At 42.7% G+C, this 27,902-nt stretch overlaps 1 protein-coding gene across 1 annotated transcript; it reads right to left on the bottom strand.

Moving 5' to 3' along the window:
- Window positions 1-14,742: 14,742 nt before the first annotated feature.
- npffr1l2 (neuropeptide FF receptor 1 like 2) lies at window positions 14,743-20,992 on the bottom strand. The gene is made up of 3 exons (XM_017451392.3): window positions 20,631-20,992; window positions 17,728-17,827; window positions 14,743-15,838 (listed from the first exon to the last, which is right to left on the bottom strand). The coding sequence occupies exons 1-3, from the start codon at window positions 20,977-20,979 to the stop codon at window positions 14,851-14,853; spliced, it is 1,437 nt and encodes a 478-aa protein (XP_017306881.1). The 5' UTR covers window positions 20,980-20,992; the 3' UTR covers window positions 14,743-14,850.
- Between the last annotated feature and the right edge of the window lie 6,910 nt (window positions 20,993-27,902).

Raw genomic sequence — 27,902 nt, 5'->3', positions numbered from 1 at the left:
TTTGAGAAATATCCGCGCGACGTTGTCAGGACGTTTCTCGCACCACGTTTCCAGTGACGTAAAAACCGTCGTCGAGGAAGACGTTAGCTTCGACGTTCCGACAAATAAAATAAAAGTGTTCGAGGATGACGTAGAAATGAATACACGTTAGATGTCTGTCCTTTAATTGCTTTCTTTGGTGTTCCTCCACAATTGACCTCTCCACAACCCCCGTCTATATCAGTCTGGCTTAAAGATTTAATCTTCTTTTTAAAAATTGAAAAAATCAAGTACAACATCAGAGGCAGGGGTGACTCATTTTTGGGAAAATGGGCACAATTTATTACCTACTTCAATGATGTACGCACCCTGGTGATGGATTGAGGAGAGGTGGACTGTAATTCCGGATCATCTTACCCCCTTTTTTGTTGTTGTTGTTGTTGTTGTTTTGGGTTTTAATGTTTGTTTGGTTGTTTGTTTATTGTTTTTTTGTCTCCCCCTTTCTTTTGATTTCGGCTGTGGTTGTTTGTTGGGCTCGTTGGGTGGGGTGTTATGTAAAATGTAAATTTTCAATAAAAATTCTATGATCAAAAAAAAGAAAGAAATGAATACACGTTAAAACGTTCTTAAAAACCTTCTCTGGCTGAACTTTCTTCGTTCGACCCAAAACAACAAAAAAAATTGGTAATTCTTTTTTTTTTTTTTTTTTTTTTTTTAGAGGTGTAATTTGCATCTCACGTAGAACCCAGAGGGAGAACCTTTAATAGTGATATGTTTAACCCTGTAGCAGAGTGTTTTCATGTCTGGAAAGGTTCAGAACTGGGACGCTTTTAAAAAGATGAGCACGCTTAACCATACAAAGAAGCCCTTAAACGTTTTTATTCTGAGAGTGTAATGTTCATTTGCGTGAGGGATTTAGCTAAATGTAGTTCTAGGGAACTACAGTGAGGTCCTGATTTGGAAATAAACAGTGTTTTAAAAAAAAGAATGAGAAAGGATAAAGCGGTAGAGAAGATGGATGGATGTGCAGTATTTTTGAATAGTCAATATCGAAGGAGCAAATTTTGTGATACTGACCACGCTAACTCTTCTGCGGTCAAGGCTTATCCCGTCTTGTTCAACAGTAGTTCAGGTGAAACTCGGTGGGATTGGAACTAGTTTTACACCTAATCCGGGTCAGCTCGAGCACACGCTATTCATATAACTTGTAATTAAAACTAGATTGTTCATTGCCGTAAAGATTGTTCCATGCCGGTACAGTTATTATTATAAATGAATATTATTACACTCGGTGACGAGCGTCACGGTGGCACAGCCGGTGGTTAATTTTTCTTGGTGTTTGTTCAGAGGAGACACAGCAATATACTCAGGGCTATAATCTGACATTCTAAACATCTCATTCTTCATTTGCAAGCTAAAAAAATTAAAAAAGGACACTGTAACCGTGTCTTTCTCCGAAACCCCCCCCCCGACCCTTCAGTATGACTTGCACGAGCACTGTCCATTGAATTAGAACACCTCTACGCCTGCTCATCCGTGCGATTATCCGATCGGCAGCAGATACACGTGAGGAGTTTCGACGTTCACATCGAACATCAGGACGGTGCCAGATGGGCCGGTCTGAGATTTTCACACAGGTTTTACACGGAACGCTGCCGACAATAAACAACACGGTGAGTGCCGGTTCTGTGCGTGGGGACGCCTTGTCGAGGAGTGAGGTCAGGGGGAGTTGGGCAGATTGGTTCGAGCTGTCAAGAAGGATACTGTAAATGCACTGTCAATCACTCTTTATAATCGTGTTGAGCAGGACGGCATCTCGGCGTGCACAGACCATCGGACCGTGAGGTGGACGGGCTAGAACTGCAGCAGACCGCACTGGGTTCTACTCCTGACTCACCCAAACTGGACCATTAAAGACTGGAAAAAGACCAGCTGTTTTGTTTTCTGTCCAGTTTGGGTGAGTCTGTCCCCACGATAGCGTCACATTCCTGTTCTTGGAACAAACCCCACTGAGCAACACGGAGGGTGGATCGTCGAAGGTGACGATAGATGGAATTTTTTTTAACCCGGATTGGTTTCTCATTTCCAGCGTGGAAAGTAATCAACGACGTGTGCTGTAGTTATAGTCCTCGAGTCCGTGGTTCAATGGTACAATTACGTTTAGTGAACAATGTTTCTCAATGTGTACTGACAGGAACGAGCTGTTTTTACACCCGACAGTGAGGAGCCGAGAGAATCGCTGAATGCGCACTTCTCCCTGCTGCCTTTGGGAGAAATCTGCTCGGAGGGACTCAAACGAATAACGCACCAGTTCTTCATATTTGTGCTGTTGTGAGGGATTCTATTCAGGGGGTTGAATCATTTAGAGATTGTATTTGGGGAGAAGACTCGAATCGTTCGCCGTGTCGAACTATTTCAATCGCTTCTGTTCGATTTCTACAGCGCAAACCGCTGACAGTCTCTGTACGTTTTGACAGTAAACCCGATTCGCAGTGGTGGGGGTGGGTGGGTGGGTTTGTGGGGGGGTGTGTGTGTGGGGGGGGGTAATTTCGATCGCAACTGTACTCAGGGCTCTTTTCACTCGTCTGTCTGAGTTGCTTTGTGAGGCTGACATTAAAAGGACTAGGTCACTGCCAAACTTCAAACTTTTCCCGACGATGAAGTGGAACAAGAAAGATGCATTTTCTGGCACTGTGTGAAAAAACACGCAGTGGGTTGTGGTTGATGTTTTTTTTTTTCTAATTAAGCACATGCGCTACTCTACATACTGATCGGACATTTCCTTGAGCGTTTGACCATTTATTCTAACGGGAAAATTCGAATAAACGAATAAACCGAGCATATACGCATATACACCTTGTAATTTCGCTTTTATTTATAAGCTTGCCTTGACCTGACCTTAATTATGCACTAATGTTAATTTCATTAGAATCTGAGACCGGGGCTGTGTGTTTTCAGTAGCGAACAGGGAGAATTATAATTGTTTGCATTTATATAGCACTTTTTTAACCTTAGCGCTTTACACTGGTTCTCATTCACACACACACACTCACACACCAGAGCTGCGAGGTGCAAGCTTGCCATCGGGAGCAACTCGGGGTTCAGTGTCTTGCCCAAGGACACTTCGGCATGTGGAGTCACGTGGAGTTAGCTACGATTAGCGCTACCACCGCTCTACCACCTGCGCCACAGCCGCCCCATTATAATCGCTTTTTTTTTTTTTTAAGAAATGTTTCTCTGAGCTATATGTTTTCTTAAAATTACGAGTACTGTCGAAATATCCGGAGAACAGACTGTATACAGGAAATATATACAGTAACTCTTTGATTTTTAAGATATCGTGCCTTAAGATCCTGACCATCATTATTCCTATTCCAAAAAAAAGCCCCAGTGTTATTATTGCGTAGGCATTACACTCGAGTAAAAATGGTAAGCTGCGTTATAAAATCTACGTTTTAAAAAATATTCGAATAACTGCGATGATAAATACGTAATCGGCGCGAACAATGATTGCCAGTAAGCATTACTCTGGAACGCCATCGAGGCGGAAAGCGTTCATTTTAGTTGACCTTTTAGTTGATAAAGGCCACGTGGAAACGTTCTGGGGAACTTCAGTTCGTGTTCGTGGAATCACGTTTATTCCGAGTTCCCCTCAGTTACAGTGCCCCTGGTGGGCAGTTCCTGAACTGAGGGATGATTAAGCTGTTTTCTGTCTTCCTGTCAGAGAGAGTGCTAAGGCAGAGGGCGCGTAATGAGTTTTAGTTAACGACCCATGAAGGATGCGGCGTGCGCGCTTTTGGACGTGCACCAACTCCATCATTTGGTGAGCTATGCCACATTGTGGTGGCATTTTAATCACCCCAGAGACTCTCCGCACAGCTGGCCGTAAGATTTTGTCACATATTGAATATTTCGTGGTAATGCTGACGACGCAACTGGTGAGAAAGACAACCGGTACTCATAGACACCTTGTTTGGGATGGACAGCCAGGGATGGACAATTTTGTCATTTATTTATTCTTTGTCGGACGGAATGAGGAATCACTATGGCTGTAGATCAGAACCAGGACCGGGTCAGGACAGAGGTCTGTATTAAGAAGGTCAACACCAAGTCAAGATGGAGGCTAGTTAGCTTCATTAGTGTATTGTTCCAATAATTCTAGGGAAAGGAATTACAAGAGTCTGTTGAGACCAATTCCCAAGCCCAAGTATAAATGCTAATAAGTCCAGACTCAAGTTCTTCACCCGTAGTGATCACCCAAATGTTCGATCACTCCACCTATTTTTGCTAGTGTAACGTTCCGGCTCACTGTTTAAGGGCTCAAAGAGCTTTTCAGTCAATTTTGCGATTTCGCGATGTTGCGATTTCGCGATCGCAGAAATTACCGCAAAATCAAACAATTTTTAAAAAAAATTACCACAGATTTTCAGCAGGCCCGGGCCGAGACGTGTCATCACTATACGCGTTCAGCCAAAGCCGAATCTTCGATTCACGCGCGTCGAACACGACTACAGCCAAAAAGTCTAGTTTACCGACAGACATCACTTTGAAACAACGCGTGAAACGATTCCGTGTGATTCGCCGATTCGAGTAGTTTCACTAAAAAAATTTTTTAAAAAAACACAAAAATCACAGCAATTTGCACATTTTTGAAAAAAAAAAAAAAAAACGCAAGAAAATCAAGTCTTGTTTGCGACAATCGCAAAAAACAAACGAACAAACGAACAAAATATATCTTTACACCGACCGGCGCGTCAGTCCCGAACGCTTTGACCCCGGCGGCGAATAAATGTATCCGTGGGAAAGGCTGTAGTTTAAAACGTAGTGCCCTGGAAGTTTAGATGAACAGCGGTGGGGGAAAATGAGGAACGACAACACGCTGTGCGAATCAAAATTCACACAGATGTAGACTTGCAGAGGAAGTGAAAATGAAATGCACGAATCTAATCCATAATGAAATAGCACGGAAATCAGTAAATACTAAATACTTAATGCTCGATCTAATACTGCTAGATTGATAGCTTGATAGCTGCTGTTGAAGAAATGCCGGAATGCGACGAGAGCATGCAGTTGTATTACATATATATATATATATATATATATTCATATTTCAATATTTCATTGATCGATCTATATACGACAATGTATATGATTAAGAGTCCTGCACAGGTTGATTTAAATTTCCCAGTGAAGTGCAGATACAGACAACGACACAGACACTTGGATCGCAAACTCATTTATTACGAGTACAAACACCGCTGTACAATTACAGATACTTTCACACGTACACAATATGACGGCAGAAAACTTTTGAGAAGACACGGACAGTCAGATTACATTTCCTACCTCACGAAACAGACCGGAACGAGTGATGAAATCGAAATGAATAGCAACAGATCACTTAAGAGATCACATTTTCATGCTGGTGCTATAGCGAGAGAGCTTGTTCACGTTCTCTCTCTCTTTTTTTTTTTAATAGCTTTTTGAGAAACTGTGGTAGGAAGTGAAGGTTCCGCTGACGTCTCTGTGTCTGACAGTTCAGATCTTTTCCAGAATGTAATTTTAAAAACAACAACAACAACAACAACAAGAAGAATGTATTAAAAGTGTGATGTGTGGCGAAGAGCTTCTCTACGGTAAGACAGAGAGATCTTTATGAGAGACTTCACGGAGCTGATACGAGTCTTCCTGTGTTCTCATGTAAGGAATAAAGCACGGTATCTCATGTTATAGAACGATCATCAACAACAGGATGATGTGAAAACTGCATTTTTACATCGTTTATTAACGATTTCATGCTTCTTTTCTTTTTTTTTATCCATTTATAGTTACGTTTAATGTTGTGGAACATACTGCAAAACAAGCTCTCTCAAAGTTCTCTCTCTCAAAGTTAATTTGAAAAAAAAAAAAAAAAAAGAACCCCCCCCCCCCCCCCAAAAAAAATAAATAAATAAAAACTAAACAAAACAAAACAACTTGTCATTTTTAACATGTCGCCTGTCCTGTAAATGTTAGAAAAATAAAAAAAAAACACACAGTCAACGCACTGACGCTAGAGACTCCTTCCATAAACGTTACATAAACGTCTACTTACAGAAAACTTCACCACATCAACGATTACACACTTAAAAAAAAAAAAAAAGAGGAGAAAGAACCAAGAAATGGTTCTTCACGGCAGCGCCACAATGTTATCATAAAAAATTTTTTTTTTAAAAACTTTGTGCTTTAAGGAACCAAAGTACGGGTTCTTAAGAGTGTTGCCTGCCAGGAGAACCTTTTCCGGTCCCACAAAGAACCGTATACGGTCGGGTTCACGTTAACCTGTTACGTGATGCCACCCTGAAGAACCGACACATTGAAGAACCTATAACGAACCATAAAGAACGTCTTTAATCTCCAAAGAACCGTACAGCTCGACTCAAGAACCCTATACAATGGGAAACCGTTCGTGACGAGAAGAAGGTTCTGTGCAGAACCTATGGCGCTGTAAAGAACCATTGAAGAACGTGTATTTATTTATTTTTATCCGTTTATTTATGTGGAGTTCCACTGTACGAGTCCCCCTGACCGAGCATCATAACTGGTCGAGAGAGAGAGAGAGAGCGAGAGAGAGAGAGAGAGAGTTGTGATGCTCGCTCGACCACTCAGCTGTTTATACTCGGGGAAATCCATACCTGCTAATAAACCGGAAAGGAACGATTGACTTAAAATACCTCAGTCGGTTGTTTTTATGTTGAAATTCGAATTTCAGGTGCTGAACCAGAACGATGTGCACGAATGCCACGATACACAACATGACCGGTTCGGTTCTTTTAACGGAAAAGAAAAATAACGTGAAAAACTCGCCCGCGGTAACGACTCAGCACGTAGAGGATCTCTGCTCGTGTTCTCTTGACGTGAACGTCTGGCCGTATTTCTGTCGTTCTCTTCACGACAGCCCTTACTGTATAAAACTAAATAACAGCAGCGAGATCACTAGAGGAAATCCTACTTTCTGTAGAAAGTACAGTATACAATTTTTTTCGATTTTATAGAACAATTCCATTACTACACATCCGAATAATTCTATCTTTATAGACTTTGGAGAGGTGTGTTGTTTGTTCCCGCTGACAGTACATTTCAATTTAACTGAAAAAAAAAAAAAGCATCGATTTTTTTGTAAGGATCAGCATTTTTAATTTTTTAATTTTTTTAAAAAATCTAACTGATTTGTGGTTTGGTCATTGTTCACGCCCCCCCCCCCCCCCCCCTTATGACTGATTTTATAGCCATAACTACTCCAAGTCCATCATGGATCACAGACCTGCATTCAGCCGACCGCGTTACATCATACAAGTCGGACTTTTTCGCACTTCCAGTATTTTATTATTATTATTTTATTTTTTTTACATTTTTTTGTTTAAATATTCCGATTTGAAAATCGGACCAGCAGCTTACGCATTAACTGCGAAATGTTTATTAGGAATATTTAATGATTTAAGAGGGGGGGGGGGACATTTATACATCACGTACAACAGACCTACACTCGTGTGATCGGGAAAAAAGCCAGATTATTTAAGCGTTTATTTCATTCATTTGATTTTTATTCGACTTAAACACAAGAAGCTTCTTTGTTTAAAAAGTCTTCGTTTAAAAAGCGAGTCTGGAAAGAAGAACCGTTCGTGGTAGATCGACCAATTAGCAGTTTCTTAGTTTTTCATTACAGCTCATTAGAGTTCAATCACCGTTATTGCCGGGAGAAGAAGAAGAAGAAGAAAAAAAGAAGATACAGAACAGTATTTAAATAAGGAAGGCTAAAATCTGCCTGGAGCGAGACCTGTAAACGAGTGCTTTACTGAAGGCAAACACGTCTGAAGTGCAAAGCGGAGCCTTTGATATAAAATACACGTACGGAGAACTCCGTACTTTTAACTGTCAAACAAATATGTCGTGTGCTTTTGTATAGAATGAAACCTTTCATGTTGTGCTTTTATGTGGGAATACTCAGGGACGTGTGGTGTGAAGTGTGAAGTGTGAAGTGGAGTTACAGCTACTTATCGGAACTTGATTCTTTCCCCATGACACACGTCCTGTTTCAAGTGTTTCATGTCTCTTAAACCACGGTAAGTTAACGACGATTACAATATTTAATTTATTAAAGAATGATGCGTTATACTTAAAAAAAAATATATATATATATATATATATATATATATATATATATATATATATAAATAATTTTTTTCCGTTTATAGTTGCATTTGATTTTATGGAACGTCGTGAGAAACAAAATTCAGTAGTTCCCATTCCTCATGAAGTTAGTACGACAAAAAAACCAAAAAAAAACAACAACGTCGTGTCGAGAAAAGCGTAAAGTAAAGCGTAAAAAACGTACATCCGATCGTTACACGACGCTGACGCTGGAGACTCCTTCCCGAAAATATTTAACATCCCCTTACGGAAAACTTCACCGTATCGACAATTACACAAGTTTTTAAACGCGTTTTTTTTTCCTTGTTTTTTTGTGTTTTTGGAAAAACGATAACGTAGAGCGAGCTGGTGTGTTACTGCGTACGCTATTAAAATACACTGAGCACAAAAACACTGAGCTTTATTCCTTTTATTTTTTATTTTTTTTCCCCCCTCACAATAAAAGTTTTCTCATTGTGTAAGCACAGCCGTTCTCAGGCCTTTCATGCGCTTGTGCTCATTATTCACCGCTTTCTGCTTCAATTAACAATAAATTAAAGCCAGTCCCTTTTGTCCTGAGTTTGACAGCTCTGCGCTATACAAAGCACAGCTTGACATCTTGAATACGTGCAGAGAAATTAAGGGAATCGTTTAAGGAAAAACAACTTAAGAAGACGAGGAGAAAAAAAAAACCCAGAAGGAGAGCATATATATTGTGCGCAACCTCCACAATATCGTCATGCATATAATTAAACTTCAAAGCAAGTTTAGTGGAACTTGTATAGAGACTGCATAACGTCGCTGCCTTACAGCTTAAATAGTTCGATCCTGAGCTCAGAGTAATGTCGAGCGTCGAGTTTAGCGTTCTCTTACTGTGTCTGTGTGGGTTTCCTCTGGGTTCTCCGGTTTCCTCCCACCTCCCAAAAACGTGCAGGTGTCTGGATTGACGATACCTCGAGGTGCGAATGTTTTTGTTGGTGCCTTGCAGTGGGCTAACTATTGCAAGGACTGTTTTCCAGGATGTAAAAGACTTACAGTGTTAACTTGATTCTGGGAGACCTAAAATATTCCCCGAAGAAGCGGTGAGGAAATCTAGTTTGGGTTAGTCGGTCCTTTCTTGGTCCCTGTATCATTCCGTACCTCTAGGACTGATGTCTAGAATTCTTAAATTCGCATGTTCCAGCTCGCGTATACGGTTAGTTTAAAGCAGGCTTTGTGCACTGTCGTGTCTTAAAGGTGAAACTCACGCTTTGTAAACTTTATGACGATGCGTCATGTAAATCCCACAGGTCAGGGTTGCAGTCACAGCTAAATCGGGTGTTTCTGCGGATGGGACGTCACGCTCGTTCTTCGAGAAGAAGAAAGAAAGTACTGCGCAAAGGACTTGGGGACGTGTAAAGAAAAACGCTGTAATGCAATGTACGCCTTCGAAAGCGATCTGCTTTTAGAAAATCTCATCCGAAGAACGTTTAAACGGAGATAAACTCAACAAAGGAGGACTTTTGCACAAGAAATAATGAGTAATATTAATATGCGGTTATTTATCGGTGATGTTCGGCTCAGTATTGCAGGCGAGGACCAGCTTTATCTATAGTATTAATAGCAATCGCTTTATTCTGTTAAACGGTGTGGTGGAGCTGGAGAGTATCCCAGGAACACTGGGCAAAATGAGGGAACACACGCCGGATGGAAATACAGTGCATGTCAGGGCTTTAAACACTTTAAGATCTACCTGATGGTGGTTTTCCTGATGTGGAAGGACCCTGGGGAACCTCTGAGGAACCTTACGTGGACACTGGGAGAACTTGCACAGAAACGCCACACAGCTCAGGATTACGTTACTGCCACATGCTTTCAAGTTCGGGCCATTTACAAAGACCTCAAAAGCTGCAACAATGTGTGTGAATAATTTATCACGGCTTGTCAATTGCAACAAGACCTAACTGTTCGATGGCTAGCCAGCCAGGTAAGCAGCGAATATATTCACACTCGTTAGTGACCTGGTCCCATGCACATTACTGTCTCCTTGCCTAGCAACCTACAAAGATATGGTCAATCAAACACATGCATAATGTATATCATTAAAATTGATCGAAAGCTCGGCAAATTATTGTGCATTTATTTGTCAGATGCTTTTATCCATAGCAACAGGAGAAGAAAGAACTCCACACTGAGCAGTTGGAGTTTAAAAGCCTTGCTCAAGGGCACAGCAGTGGCTCTCTACTGTCAAAAGGCGTGATGTACCAAGCAGACATCTAAAAGCCAACATCAACCAGGATTGAGTTTTGTGGAAAGTTGCTCTTAAAAACAAAGCAAAGGTGACAGGTGATGCACGACATGCATAGATAAAAGGTACATAAATACGTGCTGGGCCAAAAAAATGCAAGCCATTCCGAAGCTGAGAAAAGAGGGGGAATAAATGAGAGCCGTCGTACACGCATTGGGAATAGCCAATACGACAATCTGGAACGCCCTGAAAAAGAAAGAAACCACTTGTGTTCTGTCAATCAGCAACAGTCAAACAACAGTAGTGAGCTGTGAAGAACCCCCCCCCACCCCCCCCCAAAAAAAAAAAAAAAACAGTCAGTGACATCACCAGCAACCTCCTGAGGGCAGGAATCACTGAATCGCAATCCACCGTTCGAAAAAGACTTTGAGAGCAGAAATATAGAGGCCGTACCACAAGATGCGAACCTCTCCTCAGCAGTAAGTATCAGAAAACCAGACTGGAATTCACAAGGAAATACAGAGACAGTCCACAAAAAGTTCAGGAACCAAGATGGACCTCTAGCAGAGTGACGGAATGGGCGAAGTGTGGAGAAAGAAAGGATCCGCTCATGATCCAGAACACACAAGCTCATCTGTGAAACATGGTGGAGGTAGCGTCATGGCTTGGGCTTTGCACGGCTGCTTCTGGAACGTTCTCACTAACTGGAACGGGACGTTAGACTTCACGTCTGTGTATGAGAGAGATTTCTTCACATTCACGTCCATGATTATAATTTCATGATATACCTGAGTGAATCTGTATTTATTTATTTATTTTTAACCTTGCGCTCTAAATAAACCAGATACGAAGGCATACACCAAATAATAATGTCACTAATGAGAGTTTGGGCTGCCATTCGCATTTAAGGCTTGCTTTCCTACATGATGGGCACAAGCTTTTAATCCACGTCCACTTTAATGTCCGCATTGCGATGAACCAGTTGCTACCACTTGCTAAATATCTCCAGACGTATCTCCAGTTTATTTGTCTTTTAATCTCCCTCCTTATTTTCATCCACGTTTTGATGACAGAAACGTCACCCGTCTAGCCCGTCAACTTAAAGGGCTCATAACATGATTTTTAATGTTTTCCTTCTCCTTGGGTGTGTGATGTATCTGTTTGTGCATGTATAAGCTCTGTAAAGTCCCAAAGCTCAAAGGGATTTATTCTATCTAACACTGGAGAACACTGTTCCAGACCTGCCTAAAACGTCTCATTCGAAGTCTTGGATTTACTTCCTCAACCGTCTACGTCACAGCGTAATAATCTCGTCCAAAGGCAGCCATGAAGAAAGACGGTGAGGCTTCGATGAATTCAGGCGCCATGTCGCGGAGACGCTGTGCGTTTCGGTTCAAGAGCAAAACCCCCTTCCCAAAAACGGACGAAATTCGGAATCAGTGGTTAGTGTTTATTTATAACGCTGTTCCTGAGCAGTACAACCCGAACGTTTGCTTGCGCACAGCGCTTTTTACGGAGGACAGCTTCCCGAACCTGGGCGAGTACAGCGCAGGCTACGCACAAAGGCTACTCCTGAAAAGTGGCAGGATTCCCAATCTGCTCGAACAATCTGGTGCTCATGAATCAGAACCTGTACGTGTGATTGATTATTTTATGAAGTATCTGCCATTGACTGTTCAACTGCGGAGTTTTGTCTTGCGGCTCCGTTGTAGACCTCTGCTATCGTGTTAGCTGAAGTCTGCTAAGCTGCCTCGGGTTTTTAAGTGTTTGTTCGTATGTTGGTGGTCCGGCAGAGATGTTGATTGTAGCTGCTGTTGTGACTGTATCTTGAAACGGTTTATCAATCAAATCACAAGAATCCAAAGATATATCGCATGAGTACCTGTGTACACACAGAAGCTGTGTACATAGCACAGATTCGCGGGGCGTCGGAATTTTACGTCGTGTCTGAAAGGTGAGCGAGTTACAAAATAAGAACTTGGCATTATGAAATGTTCTGCTCAAGTCGTGTTTGCAAAGTTGGTTCCACGTGATCATCGGCATTTTCTCAATCTGAGTCGGGCCCGAACTGAAACGGTAAAACCGACGACATGCTGCTTAGGAGCTTAGAATTGCTTGAGAAGCTTTGGAGGCTAAACTAAGCCAAGGAGCGTTACATTTCCGACACGCACGTGAAGCTTTTGGCTAACCGGTCAGCTGGCCAATCGGAGCACTCCGGGCTTCTCAGAAGGAGGGGCTTTGGAGAAGTCGGAGCGTTTAAGGCAGCTTGGGAATGGAGGTAATGCAATAATGTACATTATTTGATAAATAATGCGTTTTTTTAAACGTTAAAGCATGTCAACCTATTCTCGTACACCCAGTAAACAAAACAATGAACGTTTAAAAAACGTTTTTTTTAAAAACGACGATACGACTCCTTTAAATAAATCTCTCGCAGATTTTGAGCAGTGTTTCCTTAGCGATCGTAAATGACAGCCTGCTCTCTTGATCGTAAGTCTCTAGGCAAGCACGACACCTGTGAAGAGTCTGTGCAGCTTTCTTAACACCCTCCAATCCATTTCCAAAGGGTTTTTGGACAAAATAGAAAAATACCCATTATCAGGTTGAACAGCTGGATGCACACAATGACTGCTGAATTCTTCTTGGCTCAAATGAAAAGCGCTTTAAAATGTAGAAATAAAAAAAAAACAAACACAGTACCACATGAGCTTCAACAATGGACCTCTTTCCTATTCTGAAATATCGGAATATTTATACACCATCATGCTCCTTACCAGATATTTAAACACATCGGGGAAAAGAATCTATAACTGATGAATTAATCATCACTTTAGAATATGATCCCTTTCTATTTATATATATATATATTCTTTCTAAACTTTCATTAGCTCTCCTAAAAACCTTTCTCAGAGCGTCCATCTCATCAGTAGTGATGCCATTTGGCAAACGAGGCTCAGCATTTGATCAGTCTGGTTGCTGAACCCTGAATTTGTGTCCTTTCACTGGTCCAAGCCTGACTCATAGTCACTGCGATGTGACTGAGCGTGTCCAGATCCTCCCGCTGCGGTCCTGTTTACAGCACGAGCCCTTTTGTCATTTTGGACACCTCGGACCTGGCATCATCCCCGCTGACCGAGCTGCTAAACCTGCAGGTGCCACTTTGTGCTCGTCTGGCCTCACTCTCTAGTTGCTCGGGTTACGGTGTCTGGTGTTTGCTGATGGTCTCTCAGCTGATTCACAGTCATGCTAATCGAACTGATCTTCTGAAGGTCCACTCTTATATCGACGTTTTGGTCCATGAGCTTTTTAAAAGTGTTAATAGTTCTGTGGTCATTCTATGGGCCTTTTATCAACACAGATAATGTTTATTTGTCTCAGGAATGCTGATTGGATGGGTCACTGCTGGTGGAAAAAAGTCTCGAGAAACTGTACTTGAGTAAATGTAAAGACACTCTCAGCATAAATCTGCTTAAGTGAATGTCTAAAAGTATCTACATTTAAACGTGCTCAAGTATTCATGAGTGCATACATACATATATATATATATAATTTATATATTTTTTTGTAAAAAATAATTCATTCATAAATATTCTGCTAACTTTTGCTGAGAAATTATTATACAGTAGTATTTGGCTTTCCGGTCAGATAATGTTTAATAACCTTGTTGGGATAAATGCTAAGTTGGGCTTAGCGATAAAAACAAAACTAGCTAGCAAATTTAGCAAACTTAAATCTAGCTTGATTCATTCGATGTGCTTCTTTACGCATGATGGAAAATTTTCAAAGGCGATATTTCTTTTTTCCATGGGAGGAGCCATGTCATCGTGTACGGATATTTGCTAAATCCTGCGTCTTGCACGGATTAATCACAGACGCGACACAAGCTTGTCCGTGTGTGTGTGTGTCAGCTGTAATTTCTTTAAAGTCTTACAATAAAAATAAAAATAATAATAATAATAATAATTACAGCCATTTACATAAGCGAAAACCGAAATGATTGGCATAGCAGCTGGGTGAGAGAAATATCTAATATCATTTTTGGCAGTGCTTTAAGGTCAGAATGAAACTCTAAGGAGTATATAGTAAATTTTCGTCTTAAAAGTGTACTTAAATTAGAGTACATTTTATTCAACATTCGCAATAATCTTCTAAAATGTTACTTGAGTACCGCAACGACGTACATTTACTCAAGTATTTTCTCATCTTGGTCTTGAAGCCTTTTTTTTTTTGTTTTGGTTCTGTATTTAATCTTTAGGCTTTAGTTTAAAAATAAAATGTAATTACAGCGGCTGAAAGTATATCCATTAAACATCCCACGTCTGACTACATTATGCAAATGGGATTGATTTTATTAGTCTGCCGGCCTGTTTGATTTGCACCCCTTTATGCATCCTGGGAATGTCTGTGTGTAGATTTAGGCCGTAGTTGAAAAATAATATAATACAATTTAAATGACTGTCGCTGCATACTGGTCTCTACTGGTCCCAGGCCTGACTCACAGTCATGCCAATGGGACTGATCTTCTCCAGGTCCTCCATTTGCAATCCTTTTTGGCTTGCAACCCCCTTTGTCTGAATGGCCATCTCAGATCTGGCGTCATCCATGCTGGCAGAGCTGCTGAGCCTGCAACCAGCCCTCTTCTGCCCCTCATCCATGTTGGCTCTGGAGTTCTTTAAGTTACCATCAGTGTATACTCTGTTTCTGGCTCCAAAGGGCATAGAGTTTGAGTTCACCACCACCTCTCTCCTGTCTTCCCTGCCTGGTCTGTGAACCCTTCTGCTCCCCGTGGGCATGATAAAACAGCAGCAGCAGCACGAATGGGTCCTGCACACGGCCTGGAAGCCTCGCTTGAAGTTTTCGTTGTAGTAGCCATAGATGATTGGGTTAACGCTGGAGTTCGAGAAAGCCAGCCAATGTGCGAACGGGAACACATAACCGGCGAGGAACTCGAGTTCCTCTTGGTCCAGACCTCCATAGTCCGTCAAGAGCGTGAGGATCCATAAGGGGAGCCAAGAGAGGGTAAAAAGAAGGGCCACCACAATCAACATTTTGATGACCTTGATCTTTTTGTGCGAGATAAGCGGTCTGGCAGCGTTCTGACCCCCGCCACTTTCCTGTTGCTCATTCACAGAAATGACCGACGTGGTGTAAAGCTTGACGCCGATGCGGCCGTACATCAGCGTGATGATTGTGAGTGGGATCAGGTAGATGTGGGCGAACAGGACTGTGGTGTAGACTTTCCTCATGTGAGGGTTGGTCCAGTTCTCGAAGCAAGACAAGAGTGGGTATGTGTGGTTGTAATCCAGGTTGTGTACCATGAAGTGATGCTTGACATGCTCCACAGTCAGCGTTGCTGCCGAAGGGCACATAATCACCAACGCCAGCACCCAAATCATCGCTATGGTCACCTTGGCAACTAGCAAGGTCAGTTTAGGCTGGAAAGGGTAGACGATGCAGCGAAACCTAAAAGGAATTATAAGATGCACTCAAGATTAATTGGAACTGATGTTCTTCTATAACATTCTTATAAATACAGAAAATTGTACCAGTCAAATCCCTTGAAAATCCCTTTTCTCCCTCAGATGCTTGGTGTGAGTGCTACTTTATAGTAAGCAGATAGGAATCGGAAGTGAAAGCAAGCACTTCTGGTGTTAAAAGAGAAAAAGAAAAAATTTACAATAACCTTGGTGTACAAGCGTGCCCACCCTTTAATACCGGAGCGTATGACTGAGCTCTGAATGAACTAATTACATTCACCCTCATGTTCAAAAGAAATTCAATCATGCAGCTGTCATCATTAAAGTGATCTTGATTATCCCCAAATAAAGATAAGCTGTTTCATCTTTGTTTCTTCCGACCGCTGAAGCTGAAGAGCTTACAAAGCATGTACGTGATCTCGCTGTCAAAAGACATCGATCAGGAGAGGCTTACAAATGAATTTACAAAGCGTTGTACCATGGAACAATGCGGAGTCCGTCATCAACCAGTGGAGAAAACGGAGAACCGCAGTGACACCACCGAGAACGGGACGTCTTTCCAGAAACTCCAGAAAGAGCAGGAAGAAAACTCCTCAAGAGTTTTCAGCAACATTAAAGGAGCTGCAGGAATATCTGGAAAGTTCTGGTCACTCGCTGCATGTGACAGCAATCTCTCCTATTCTTCACAAGTTTATGGGTTATGGGGTAGGGTGGCTAGAAGGAAAACCCTTTCCAAATTCAAGCTTCCCTAAATCCTAAATCACCCCAAACCATGTGGTAAAATATGTTCTAGTCTAACGAGACCAAGGGTAGAACCTTTTGGTCATAACTCTAAAAGATATATTTGGTGCAAAAACAACAGTGAAGCATGGTGGCGGCGGCGTCGTACTACAGAGCTGCTTCTCTTCAGCTGGGACTGGGGCTCTAGTCAACATGGAGGGAATGATGTACAGCTCCAAATACCAAACTGTTTTGCACAAATCCTTCAGTCACTTTCCAGCATGATGACGACCCAAAGCACACCCAAATCAACAACAGAATGGCTCCAGAAGATGATCAACGTTTTGGAATGGCTCAACCAGAACTCAGATCTAAATCTTATCAAAAAACCCTATGGAATGACTTGAAGTCTGCGCACAGGAGATTCACTCGCAATCTGACAGATCTGGACAGACCATTTCTGCAAGGAAGAGGGAGATAAAATTGCCTAATCTAGACGCGCTAAGTTGGTAGACTCTTAGCCAAAAACACCGAGTGCTCTATAACAAGCAGAAGGTGTTTTTAACAAAGAATTAGTTCAGGGGTGTGGATACTAATGAACGGAACCAGGTTATTGTAAGTTCTTTCTTTTATCCCTCCCCCCAAACAAACGGGAAAAAAACATCGTCTTTCATTTGAATTGTGCAGGTTGCTGTATCACACTGAAGCTATAAAAAGATCTCACATGGTGTGTTTTGGTAATGTCATAACGGGTGTGTAGATTTTTCATCTCCGCCGTACGTACCACCGCCAAAGTCCGTACTATTTTTACTTTCTGCGTATGCTCCTCTCTGATTTCCAATCTATTCGACACTTTTAACAAGTTGTTTTTAATCAGTAGGTGACTTGAAAGGGAATAAACAAACGGTGTAAAAAAAGGAACCCGGTGACTCATACGAACAAAATTATACTTTTTTTTCTTCTCCTTATTATAAATATTTCTTTTATGTCGATGAAAGCCTTTTGATGATGCAGCTTTCAGATGGAAGGGACGTGTTATATCAGTAAGATGCAATTATTAGGAGGCGCCATGGCTCCTCTTTTAACCTCGTATCCAACCATTGATTATTTTAATATCGAGCAAAACAGGCAGGAGATAAGCCTGCCAGGACAAACCTGTCTACGGCGATGGCCACTAGAGTGAAGATGGAGGCTGCGACGGACATTCCCTGCACCAAACCGCTCATCTTGCACACCGTGTTCGAGAAGGGCCAACCTGAGGGAAACGAGAAAAGAAACTGTATCACGAGACACGAAGGGATACAGGGATGGATTTTGTTTCCTGAGAAGACGAATCTACTTATTTTGATTTTTTTCCCTTCCGGAAGTTGTCGTGATCCGGACTGCGACGAGGCAGAAGGCAGACGCACGTGTTCCTGCACGTGCTAGCAAGCAGACAATGAAGACTGCACTCAGGAAGTTCTGCCTTCACTTCTTATAAAGACAAACTAATAATAGCCAGACACTCACACAATGATTCACCAGCTGCGGCTCGCGCCGCACTACATCGTCCGCAATTTTCTGTCTAATACCAAGTGGAGTCGTAGTGGTCGTGCTTTTAGCCGAGCGCTGCCGTCTTTAATGATTGAAAGTCTGTACGGTGCTCATTGAAGTTGAAGGTTAGTGGTAGCACGTGCAGCAGATGAAGCTCTGTGACCAGAAGGTCATCAGGTTGAAATATTTTGTACTTTTTTTTCCACCCCTGCTTCGCACGACTAGCGTGAACCTTAAGTTACTTTCAAAATTCTAACCTCTTGACGTTCTCCCTTTTTTACATTCTGTGACATACATCACTCCTCAACGATTTCTCGGGTTACGTGAATCACGGTGACGAGAAACAATACCCCAAAAAGTCAAGAACTTTGGAAATAACAGTTAGCAGGTCATTATAGACCCAGTCGGTCGACATATTCTCGGAGGAGTGTTGAAGCCGGAGTGGCTTTAAACGGAACGACCGCTCATTCACGAGGCCTCGGAATGATAATTAGTCGTAACCGTGATGACGTGATATATAAAGTCCTCATCAAAGTTCGTTCCGCCGCGTTCTTTCCACCGTTCTTTTGCACTTTGACTGCTTTGAAAAGTCTGAGAAAGGAAAGTTTCTCTGCGTTATCACACAATACGGATCGGCCATCTGATATTTCCAGTCACGGCGCCGGACAGATAAGGGTTCTTACGGAAATGTATGCAAATTTCATTTCATTTTCGTTTAACGTGCGTCAATTTGCAGACTCGAGGAAACCAAAAAGGTTTTGGACGATAATTGAAACGTCTGTTTATTTATTTCGACGTGAAGACGTTTCTCTTCAGAGAAAACGGCTTTTACAGAACAGACTGTTGGAAGTTGATTTATATTTATATTTATATTTATATATATATTTATAATATTATATATTAACTTAAATATTTTTACGATGTAATGTTGCCTTCGACGAAAGCTTGGAATTTCCGACTTTATTAGGAAAAAAAACATGGAAAACCCTCCATCAACTTGGAAATTCGGGATGGTGTCCTCAACTCCGAGTTCAGCAAGTGACGTCAACTCAAAATATCCGCTCACAGCGGATAACGTAGCGCTTTACTTTTAAATGAGTTTTGCTGTACGGTACTACAGTGTACTACAGCAGTGGTTTTTCGAAGTGGGGGACCGCGGCCCCCTTGGGTGCCGCCAGGGGGCGCCTGAGAGGCCTCAACAATTTGGTGTCTAAAATAAATAAATACATTATATATATATATATATATATATATATATATATATATATATATATATATATATATATATATATATATATATATATATATATAATGTATTTATATATGTATTATATATATTTATATATATATTTTATATATATATATATATATTTGTACTACAGTATATATGAGTATTTGCTTTGAATCGAGCACGTTAGCTTGTTAAATCTATAACACTCACTATGCAGTTCGCCGTTCAGAGGAGGAAAATATTCATCACTCGTTGCGGATGTTTGGTGGCTCGATTGTTGCTAACAAAATCTGAACATGGGAGGAATCCACGTTTTTGTTTTTCACTTTTGTCGCTTGAGGTAAAATATGAGGAAACTCTGAATGCAGTACCTGAGCGTTAGAGATAGAGTATGGTAATCTTTCTGCTTTTCATCTATTCATGTGCAGTCTCTCTGAAGCGCTTTTGCCCTTGAATTGGTTTGATGAGTAGCGCTTTTTAGGATAATGGTGTTGAAATTATTCGCACAGCTGACACAAAGCAGGAAGTGACACCTGCAGTTTGCCGTTTTTCTCTCTGTCTCACATTCCCTCACCCGTTCTCTCACTTTATGTTTCACAAGTTCTCCATGAATTGACACCCTGGTAGAAAGCATCTTAAAAAAATATATTAATGGATTATGTTTCCCTTTGAGCAGGTATGATGAGGTTTAAGGGGTCGGTGTAATTTTACCCCTCCAAACCCCCCCCCTTGTTTTTTTTATTATGAATCCTTTACCTTTATTGTATTTGGGCTGGAGGCAGGGGACACCCTGGACAGGGTGCCAACCTATAGCAGTGCACAAATATATATATATATATATATATATATATATATATATATATATACACACACACACACACTCATTCACACACTTCAGACAATTTATAAATGTCAATCAGCCTACAATGCATGTCTTTGGATGGGGGGGACTGGAGAACCCGGAGGAAACCCCCAAACCATAGGGAGATCGTGTAAGCTCTGAACACAGGGTGGAGGCGGGAATCAAACCCCCAACCCCAGGCGTGCAGGAAAACATGATAACCACTAAGCCACCGTTGCCACCCCTCGCCCCTCCACAGTATAGTGTGTTATAAGAGGAATCAAACCCTTCAGGACATGTAACAGTAACCACGCTTCGTCACACCACCCGGTTAATTATCATTTTTGTATTACAGTACAGCACAGTGGGGTGTTTTTTGTTGTTGTTGTAATTCCTTACACAACGGTAAGTTCGATGGTAATTTAACATTTAGGATTATTCGCAAAATGTTACCTGTGATAAGATTATCCACCAGCGTAGTCGGGATGCAGAAAACCCCCACCAGGAGATCACTCACGGCCAGATTAAAGATGAACAGGTTGGTGACTGTTCTCATGCGCCGGTTCTCCAGCACGATGAGACAGACCAGGCCGTTTCCCACCATGCAGAGCAGGAAGATGAAGAGGTAGGCCACGGTCAGGCTGGCTGCCACAGGCAGCGAGTGCTGGTAGTACGGGTAGTAGGTGATGCTGGTGAGGTTGGTGGTGTTGCTGGTGGAGACGTTTAGGAGGCTTGAATTCGTCTGGAGATCGGATAACACCTCAGTTAAAGGCATGCCGTCCCAGATATCCAGAGAATTCATCACTGTGTGTGTACCAGGCGAGACCTGACAACACACACAGAAACAGAGCGTTCAATAGAAATAAATGTATAACTTCTCCAGGACTGCTTTGATGTGGAAATTTGTACAGACTGAGGTGGAGAGACAGGGTTCTCTGAAGAACTCCTGCCCTGATGTTGTAATCAGTCATGTTGTAGTGACTGCAGAACAACTTCATAGCTCTGCTGTAATACTGGACCAGTACATCAGTAGTTCTAAGAGACATTAGATTGAGCTTGTTACGCGAGTCATCCGAAAACTCACTGGCTTTATAGACAGGGCTATTGACAAAATCTTCAAACTTACTGACAACATTTTTCTCATAGTAGTGTCTTGTTGTTGTTGTTGTTGTTGTTGTTGTTGTTAACTGCTACCAGATTCAGTTCGGAGCATAGTAAAACAAGGTTAACGTCATGGTTGAAGGTCTTTTGACCCCCCATTATGGTTCATTTCATATGTTATAATGTTACATTGTTTGTTAAATCAGTGTTTAAAAGTAATAATTTATTACCCTGGATTCCTCATTAAATTTGTTTTCTTCCCGTTTTGATATTGCTCGGTTGCAACTAATAATTTATTAAGGCGAGTTGAACTAAACTGCATGTGTTCTTTCAGAGGAAAACAAGCAAGAAGGGAAAATGAAAGTACAGTCGAGGTGATAAGTTTGCATACGCCGTGCAGAATCTGCAAAAATCTTCATCATTTTTTTTTTTAAATAGGCGGGATAATAAAAATGGCATGTTGTTGTTTATTTATTCCCACCCCTAATACACTGTTTCACATGACAGATGTTTACATGTTAATCCACAAGACACATCCGTTTGACCCCTTTCCAACATCGACTATATGATGTTCAGATCCGTCTTTTCCCACCGAGGATGACCGCGGGACTCGTACACGACTATTACAAAAGGTGCGAACGTTCACTGATACATTAAGACCCAGGGGGGTGTAAACTTTTGAACAGGATGATCGGAGTACATTGTTATTATTTTGTTTAAAGATCTTACTTTTTTCATTTAGCACAGCCTTTCAGAAACGACATAAGACATTTACATGTTTCCCAGAAGACAAAATAATAACAATCTACACCCATCACCCTGCTCAAAAGTTTACACCCCCCTGGCTTTTAATGCATCCTGTCGCCTTCTTGATTGTCAGTGAATTGTGGACTGTATGTAAACACCTGTTATGTGAAACCGCTCAATCAGGGCAGCCTGAACTGAGTCCTACACGTAGAGCTAATCCAGGAATACGTTTCACCGTGAGCCGAGGAACACGGACGCGGACCCACCTCAGGTCTTCGACCCAGCCCTGACCTTGTTAGATCCGCTGCGATAAATAAAACAGAGCTGGACCGACGGCACTGTAGACCCACGTGGAGGACGGGAAGGAACTACAACGCACGTGAGCGACACTAAAACGAAAGGATTACAGATGTCCTCCAGGGGTTTGTTTGAGTTGAATCTGCCACCATGGTAGGAAAAGTCAGAAGTGCGTAATAGCTAAAGTTTATCGCAACACACCGATCTGAGAACGCGGGAACAATTGAAAGCTGCAATCTTCTTCCTGGAATGATAATTGACCTATTACGCTTTTCCTTTCAGTGGGAGTAATCACATGCTTGACATTTCACACACGTCTGAGTAAACAACTCTGACGCATGATCATTTTTGGTGATCGGGTTGTGATTAAGAAATCGGTTCATCCTCTCTCTCTCTCTCTCTCTCTCTCTCTCTCTCAGACGATCCTGAAAGGTTGTCCTTATTAACAGATTAATGAGCACCGACATCTAACGGCTGACGATAACAACATCAGTACTTAATATGTAGAAAATAAAAATTTAAAAAAGTCAACACAGCTATCGAATTCATCATGCAGTCACACATCCAGTGACATGACTGGATGTGTAACTTTCCATTTCGACTCCGCCGAACTGTATAAACGATTTATTTATCGAATGTGCGTTTAATGAGTTCAGTCGAATCGCCAGTAAACAATACAGACGGATTAGAAATAAGGCCGTGGGAGAAAAAAAAAAAAAAAAAAACTAGGTTGATGTTTGTAGCAGCCTGACTGCTACGTGACTCTTCATACATCATGATCTTTCCGGTAGATGCCAAGGCCAAAAGTATGTGGACACACGACCATCACACCTTGTTGAACATCTCATTCCAGATTTATTCCTGCTTTGCTGTTATAATATCCTCTACTTGTCCGGGAAGGCTCTCCACTAGATTGTGGGGTGTGGCTGTGGGGATTTGTGTTCGTTCAGGCACTGAAGTCGGTTGAGGAGTTCATCCCTAAGGTGTTCAACGGGGGTTGATTGAGGTCAGGGCTCTGTGCAGGACACTCGAGTTCTTCTACCTTCTTCCAGCCTTCACACACGCCGTCTTCGTGGAGATCGCTTTTTGTGCACAGCGGCATCGTCGTGCTGGAACAGCGTCTGGGCTTGCTTTATTTATTTATTTATTTATTTATTTATTTATTTATTTATTTATTTATTCAAATCTTCATGAGAGAGAATTAAGTGAGGCTGGTGTGGTCTGTTTATAGCTGCTATAACCAGTCCCTCCAGGATTCTCCGCGGGTCTGGGCCGGGACGTGGTGCGACGTCGTCGTCGAACGCGAGTACAGCCGAAAGGTCTCATTTTCCAACGGACATCGCCGTGAAGGACTTCCGCGCGATCGCGATTTCGCCGATTCCGAGTCGTTTCCCGCCAAAAAAAAAAAAAAACGCCTCAAAAAAACTCCGAAAGTTGCATCACAAATTTCATTTTTTAAATGTTTTTTTTTTTTTTTTTTAAAAACGCAGCGTTTTCGGGCGCGGCGATCCCCAAAAAATCTCGGCACAACCCTGTACGTCACCTATAACGCTAGCATGAACATTTTAAAAGTTAAAACGCATGGTGTCATTCATGAATAATCATAAATTGTACTCGTCGGCGAATTGTCGTAGCGCAAGTGGAATAACTTCTGTTTTCCTACGTAATTACATACCACATACCAGCGATTCCTGCATAAAAGGCACATTCATGAGAAATTTCCCCATGAGAGCATTTCCACTACCCTGTATGCAGAGTAATAAACGGTTAACGGTACTGTGAATAATAACATGAAGCATGATATTAGCGTCAGCACTCACGGCGCCACTAACGATTAATGATATACGGAATTATACTTCAGTTTGCTGTCTTTCCCGCCACAGACACTCAGAACATCAGAAACAAAGAGAATCTGATCCGCGTATAAAAACCTTTTGATTTTTAAACTGGAGTGATATTAATAGCATGAATTATATATCTCCTAATCACACCAGCTGTCAGAGTCCCTTCACAGGATATCAACAGACTGACGTTTTCTCTTCCAGGATCTAATTAAGACCACACGCACGGCCACACTTTATCTTTTCGCACATTTCTCGCTCTTCGCAAGCCGAAACGTGTGACCGGTGGGCAGAGAGGAACGGAAAGACGGAGAGAGAGAAATCGCAGGTCTTTTTAAGGTATTGAATATAATATCCTGCTCACGTAAAGCATTCCCTTTGACGTAGTCTGACGGTCAGGTGTCCACATACTTTCGGCCATACGACGTAGCGCAGCTATACCTCTGTGCACTTCGGTATTCCCGTTACGTGACTCTGCTCGCGGGTTCTTTCACCCCTGCTACGGACTTGGATGATGGTTTTTGCGTTATAAATAAACCAATTTCCATCCCGCTTCCAATCCAATTTCCATAACGGTCCGTCCGATGCGTGGCATCTGAACGCACTTCGAGGAATCCGACGGTCGGGTCGAAGTGCTGTTTTTGGAACATGACGGCCTGTTTGTACTTTAAGACTGTACTTTGAGATGGAGTATAATTTATTCATCCTAATAACTGTACTCTCTGGATGCGTATTTCAGATCTGCTGCTCACAGAGCAGTGTTTGTTTTGCTCTTGTATAAAATATATATATATCGAGGGTGTGCGGGTAATCAATGCATTCCTCTTGATCAAAGCGTACCAGATGGTCTCATCCAGAGCCCTTTAATATGATGCGGAGTTCAAACCAACCACATGGCGAACCGTTCCAGGGTTCCGTAAGTCGTAATGGTGTGAAAGTAGTTGTCGTTGCTGTTTGGTTTTTTTTTTAAGGGGGTGGAGAGAGATGTAGGAACGGACGATGCATTTCATTAGAAGGGGGTTTTGGTTTTGGTTACTGAGGTGTTTTATGTCTTCTTTTTTTTTTTGTAGCCGATTTTGGTATAGAACCCCGCCCGGCTCCGCCCCCTTTTCTTCCAGTCATTGGGAAGCATTCTGAGGAGGGGCAAGGTCTCGGTTAAAAGTACAGTACATGGCAGTGCGTTTTGGGTAATGGAGTTCACGATTTAAAGTTCATGAACCCACGGGTTGTGTACGTGGCTGCTTGTTAGAGGAATTGAACGATGTGCTTGCAGATTGTCAAAAGATCAGAGACGTGTTGTTGTAGCACCGTCCCGTTTTGTGCTTGCGGTAAACACACTCGTGAATATCAAACGATTACAAACACAACGTGGGTTTATCCAAAAATAAATAAATAAATCTCGGTTACATATAGGTGCGCAACAATTATTGACACCCTTTTAGTCAGTACTTTGTGCTGCCTCGCTTTACCGAGATGACAGCTCGGAGTCTTCTCCTATAACGCTGATGAGGTTGGAGAATACATGGCGGGGGATCTGAGAGCGTTCCTCCATACAGAACCTCTCCAGATCCTTCACATTTGGAGGTCCACGCTGGTGGACTCTCCTCTTCAGTTTGATGGACTTAAATGTTGTGAATTCTTTATATTTGCGGATTTCTTGAGTTAATACTGATGTCTGGGGAAAATTTCATGTGAATAACCTCAGTGGAAATATATTCACTGAAAACAAAAGAACTCATTTCCCGAACTGTGTGCATTATTTTTGTACGGTATTTCTGACTGAAACATGAATGGCAGGTTTATATTCATGTTCTAATGTGTTCTTGTTTCTATAGTAACAGCTACCAACCAGTAATGGTGGTCGATCCACATGATCTAAGAATAATACACATATTTTTTAAACTGTGGTGTGTAACAAAGAAAAACATGTAATGATTGATAATAGAGGGGTTTTTTTGTTGGAAGAGATTTATTTATCATTTATGGAAGGGTTCTCTGCGTTTGCAGAACTCATATTATACTGGTGTTATACTGGTGTTATACTGGTGTTATACTGGTGTTATACTGGTATTCTACTGGTAAGGGAACGGTGTTTATAGTGGCTATAATGTGAGAGCAGGATCTAACTAGTCCCATGGACATGCCACAGCATTAAACCTTAATTATAACCTGTTCATCAAAAGTTTATAGTTAAGTTATAAAATTTTTTTAAAAATCCTTAGTGGTGCACAAAAATGTTTGCATGTCAGTCAGCACGTGCATCTCTCTGTCTCCTTCTCCCTCTCTGTCCCTCTCTCTCTCTCTCCTTCTCCCTCTCTGTCCCTCTCTCTCTCTCTCTCCTTCTCCCTCTCTGTCCCTCTCTCTCCCCCTCTCTGTCCCCCTCTCTCTCTCTGTCCCTCTCTCTCTCTCTGTCCCTCTCTCTCTCTCTCTCTCTCCTTCTCCCTCTCTGTCCCTCTCTCTCTCTCTCTCTCCCTCTCTGTCCCTCTCTCTCCCCCTCTCTGTCCCCCTCTCCCTCTCTGTCTCCCTCTCCCTCTCTGTCCCCCTCTCCCTCTCTGTCCCTCTCTCTCTCTCTGTCTCCCTCTCCCTCTCTGTCCCCCTCTCCCTCTCTGTCCCTCTCTCTCTCTCTGTCTCCCTCTCCCTCTCTGTCCCCCTCTCCCTCTCTGTCTCCCTCTCCCTCTCTGTCCCCCTCTCCCTCTCCCTCTCTGTCCCTCTCTCTCTCCCTCTCTGTCCCTCTCTCTCTCCCTCTCTGTCTCCCTCTCCCTCTCTGTCCCCCTCTCCCTCTCCCTCTCTGTCCCTCTCTCTCTCCCTCTCTGTCCCTCTCTCTCTCCCTCTCTGTCCCCCTCTCTCTCTCTGTCTCCCTCTCCCTCTCTGTCCCTCTCTCTCTCTCTCCCTCTCTCTCCCTCCCTCTCTGTCCTTCTCTCTCTCCCTTTCTGTCTCCCTCTCTCTGTCTGTCTCCCTCTCCCTTTCTCTGTCCCTCTCTCTCTCACTGTCTCCCTCTCCCTCTCTCTGTCCTTCTCTCTCTCTCTCTCTCTCTGTCTCCCTCTCCCTCTCTCTGTCCCTCTCTCTCTCCCTCACTGTCCCTCTCTCTCCCAGTCTCTCCCTCCCTCTCTGTCCTTCTCTCTCTCCCTTTCTGTCTCCCTCTCTCTGTCTGTCTCCCTCTCCCTCTCTCTGTCCCTCTCTCTCTCCCTCTCTGTCCCTCTCTCCCTCCCTCTCTGTCCCTCTCTCTCTCTCCCTCTCTGTCCCTCTCTCCCTCCCTCTCTGTCCCTCTCTCTCTCCCTCTCTGTCCCTCTCTCCCTCCCTCTCTGTCCTTCTCCCTCTCCCTCCCCCTCTGTCCCTCTCTCTCTCCCTCTCTGTCTCCCTCCATCTCCCTCCCTCTCTGTGCCTCTCTCTCTCCCTCTCTGTCCCTCTCTCCCTCCCTCTCTGTCCCTCTCTCTCTCTCCCTCTCTGTCCCTCTCTCCCTCCCTCTCTGTCCCTCTCTCCCTCCCTCTCTGTCCCTCTCTCTCTCTCCCTCTCTGTCCCTCTCTCCCTCCCTCTCTGTCCTTCTCCCTCTCCCTCCCTCTCTGTCCCTCTCTCTCTCCCTCTCTGTCTCCCTCCATCTCCCTCCCTCTCTCCCGTCGCGTCTCTGAGCGGCAATGTAACACACACGGACAGCAGCTCCTCCCCTCTCCTATCCCAGTTGTGGGTGTTTTGGGGGTTATCTGGGGGTAAGTGGTGATGAACAGAAGACTAAGTGCCTTGA

Source organism: Ictalurus punctatus, chromosome 22 (assembly GCF_001660625.3).
Source record: "Ictalurus punctatus breed USDA103 chromosome 22, Coco_2.0, whole genome shotgun sequence".
Lineage (NCBI taxonomy): Eukaryota > Metazoa > Chordata > Actinopteri > Siluriformes > Ictaluridae > Ictalurus > Ictalurus punctatus.
This window is presented reverse-complemented; position numbering and strand designations above follow the sequence as displayed.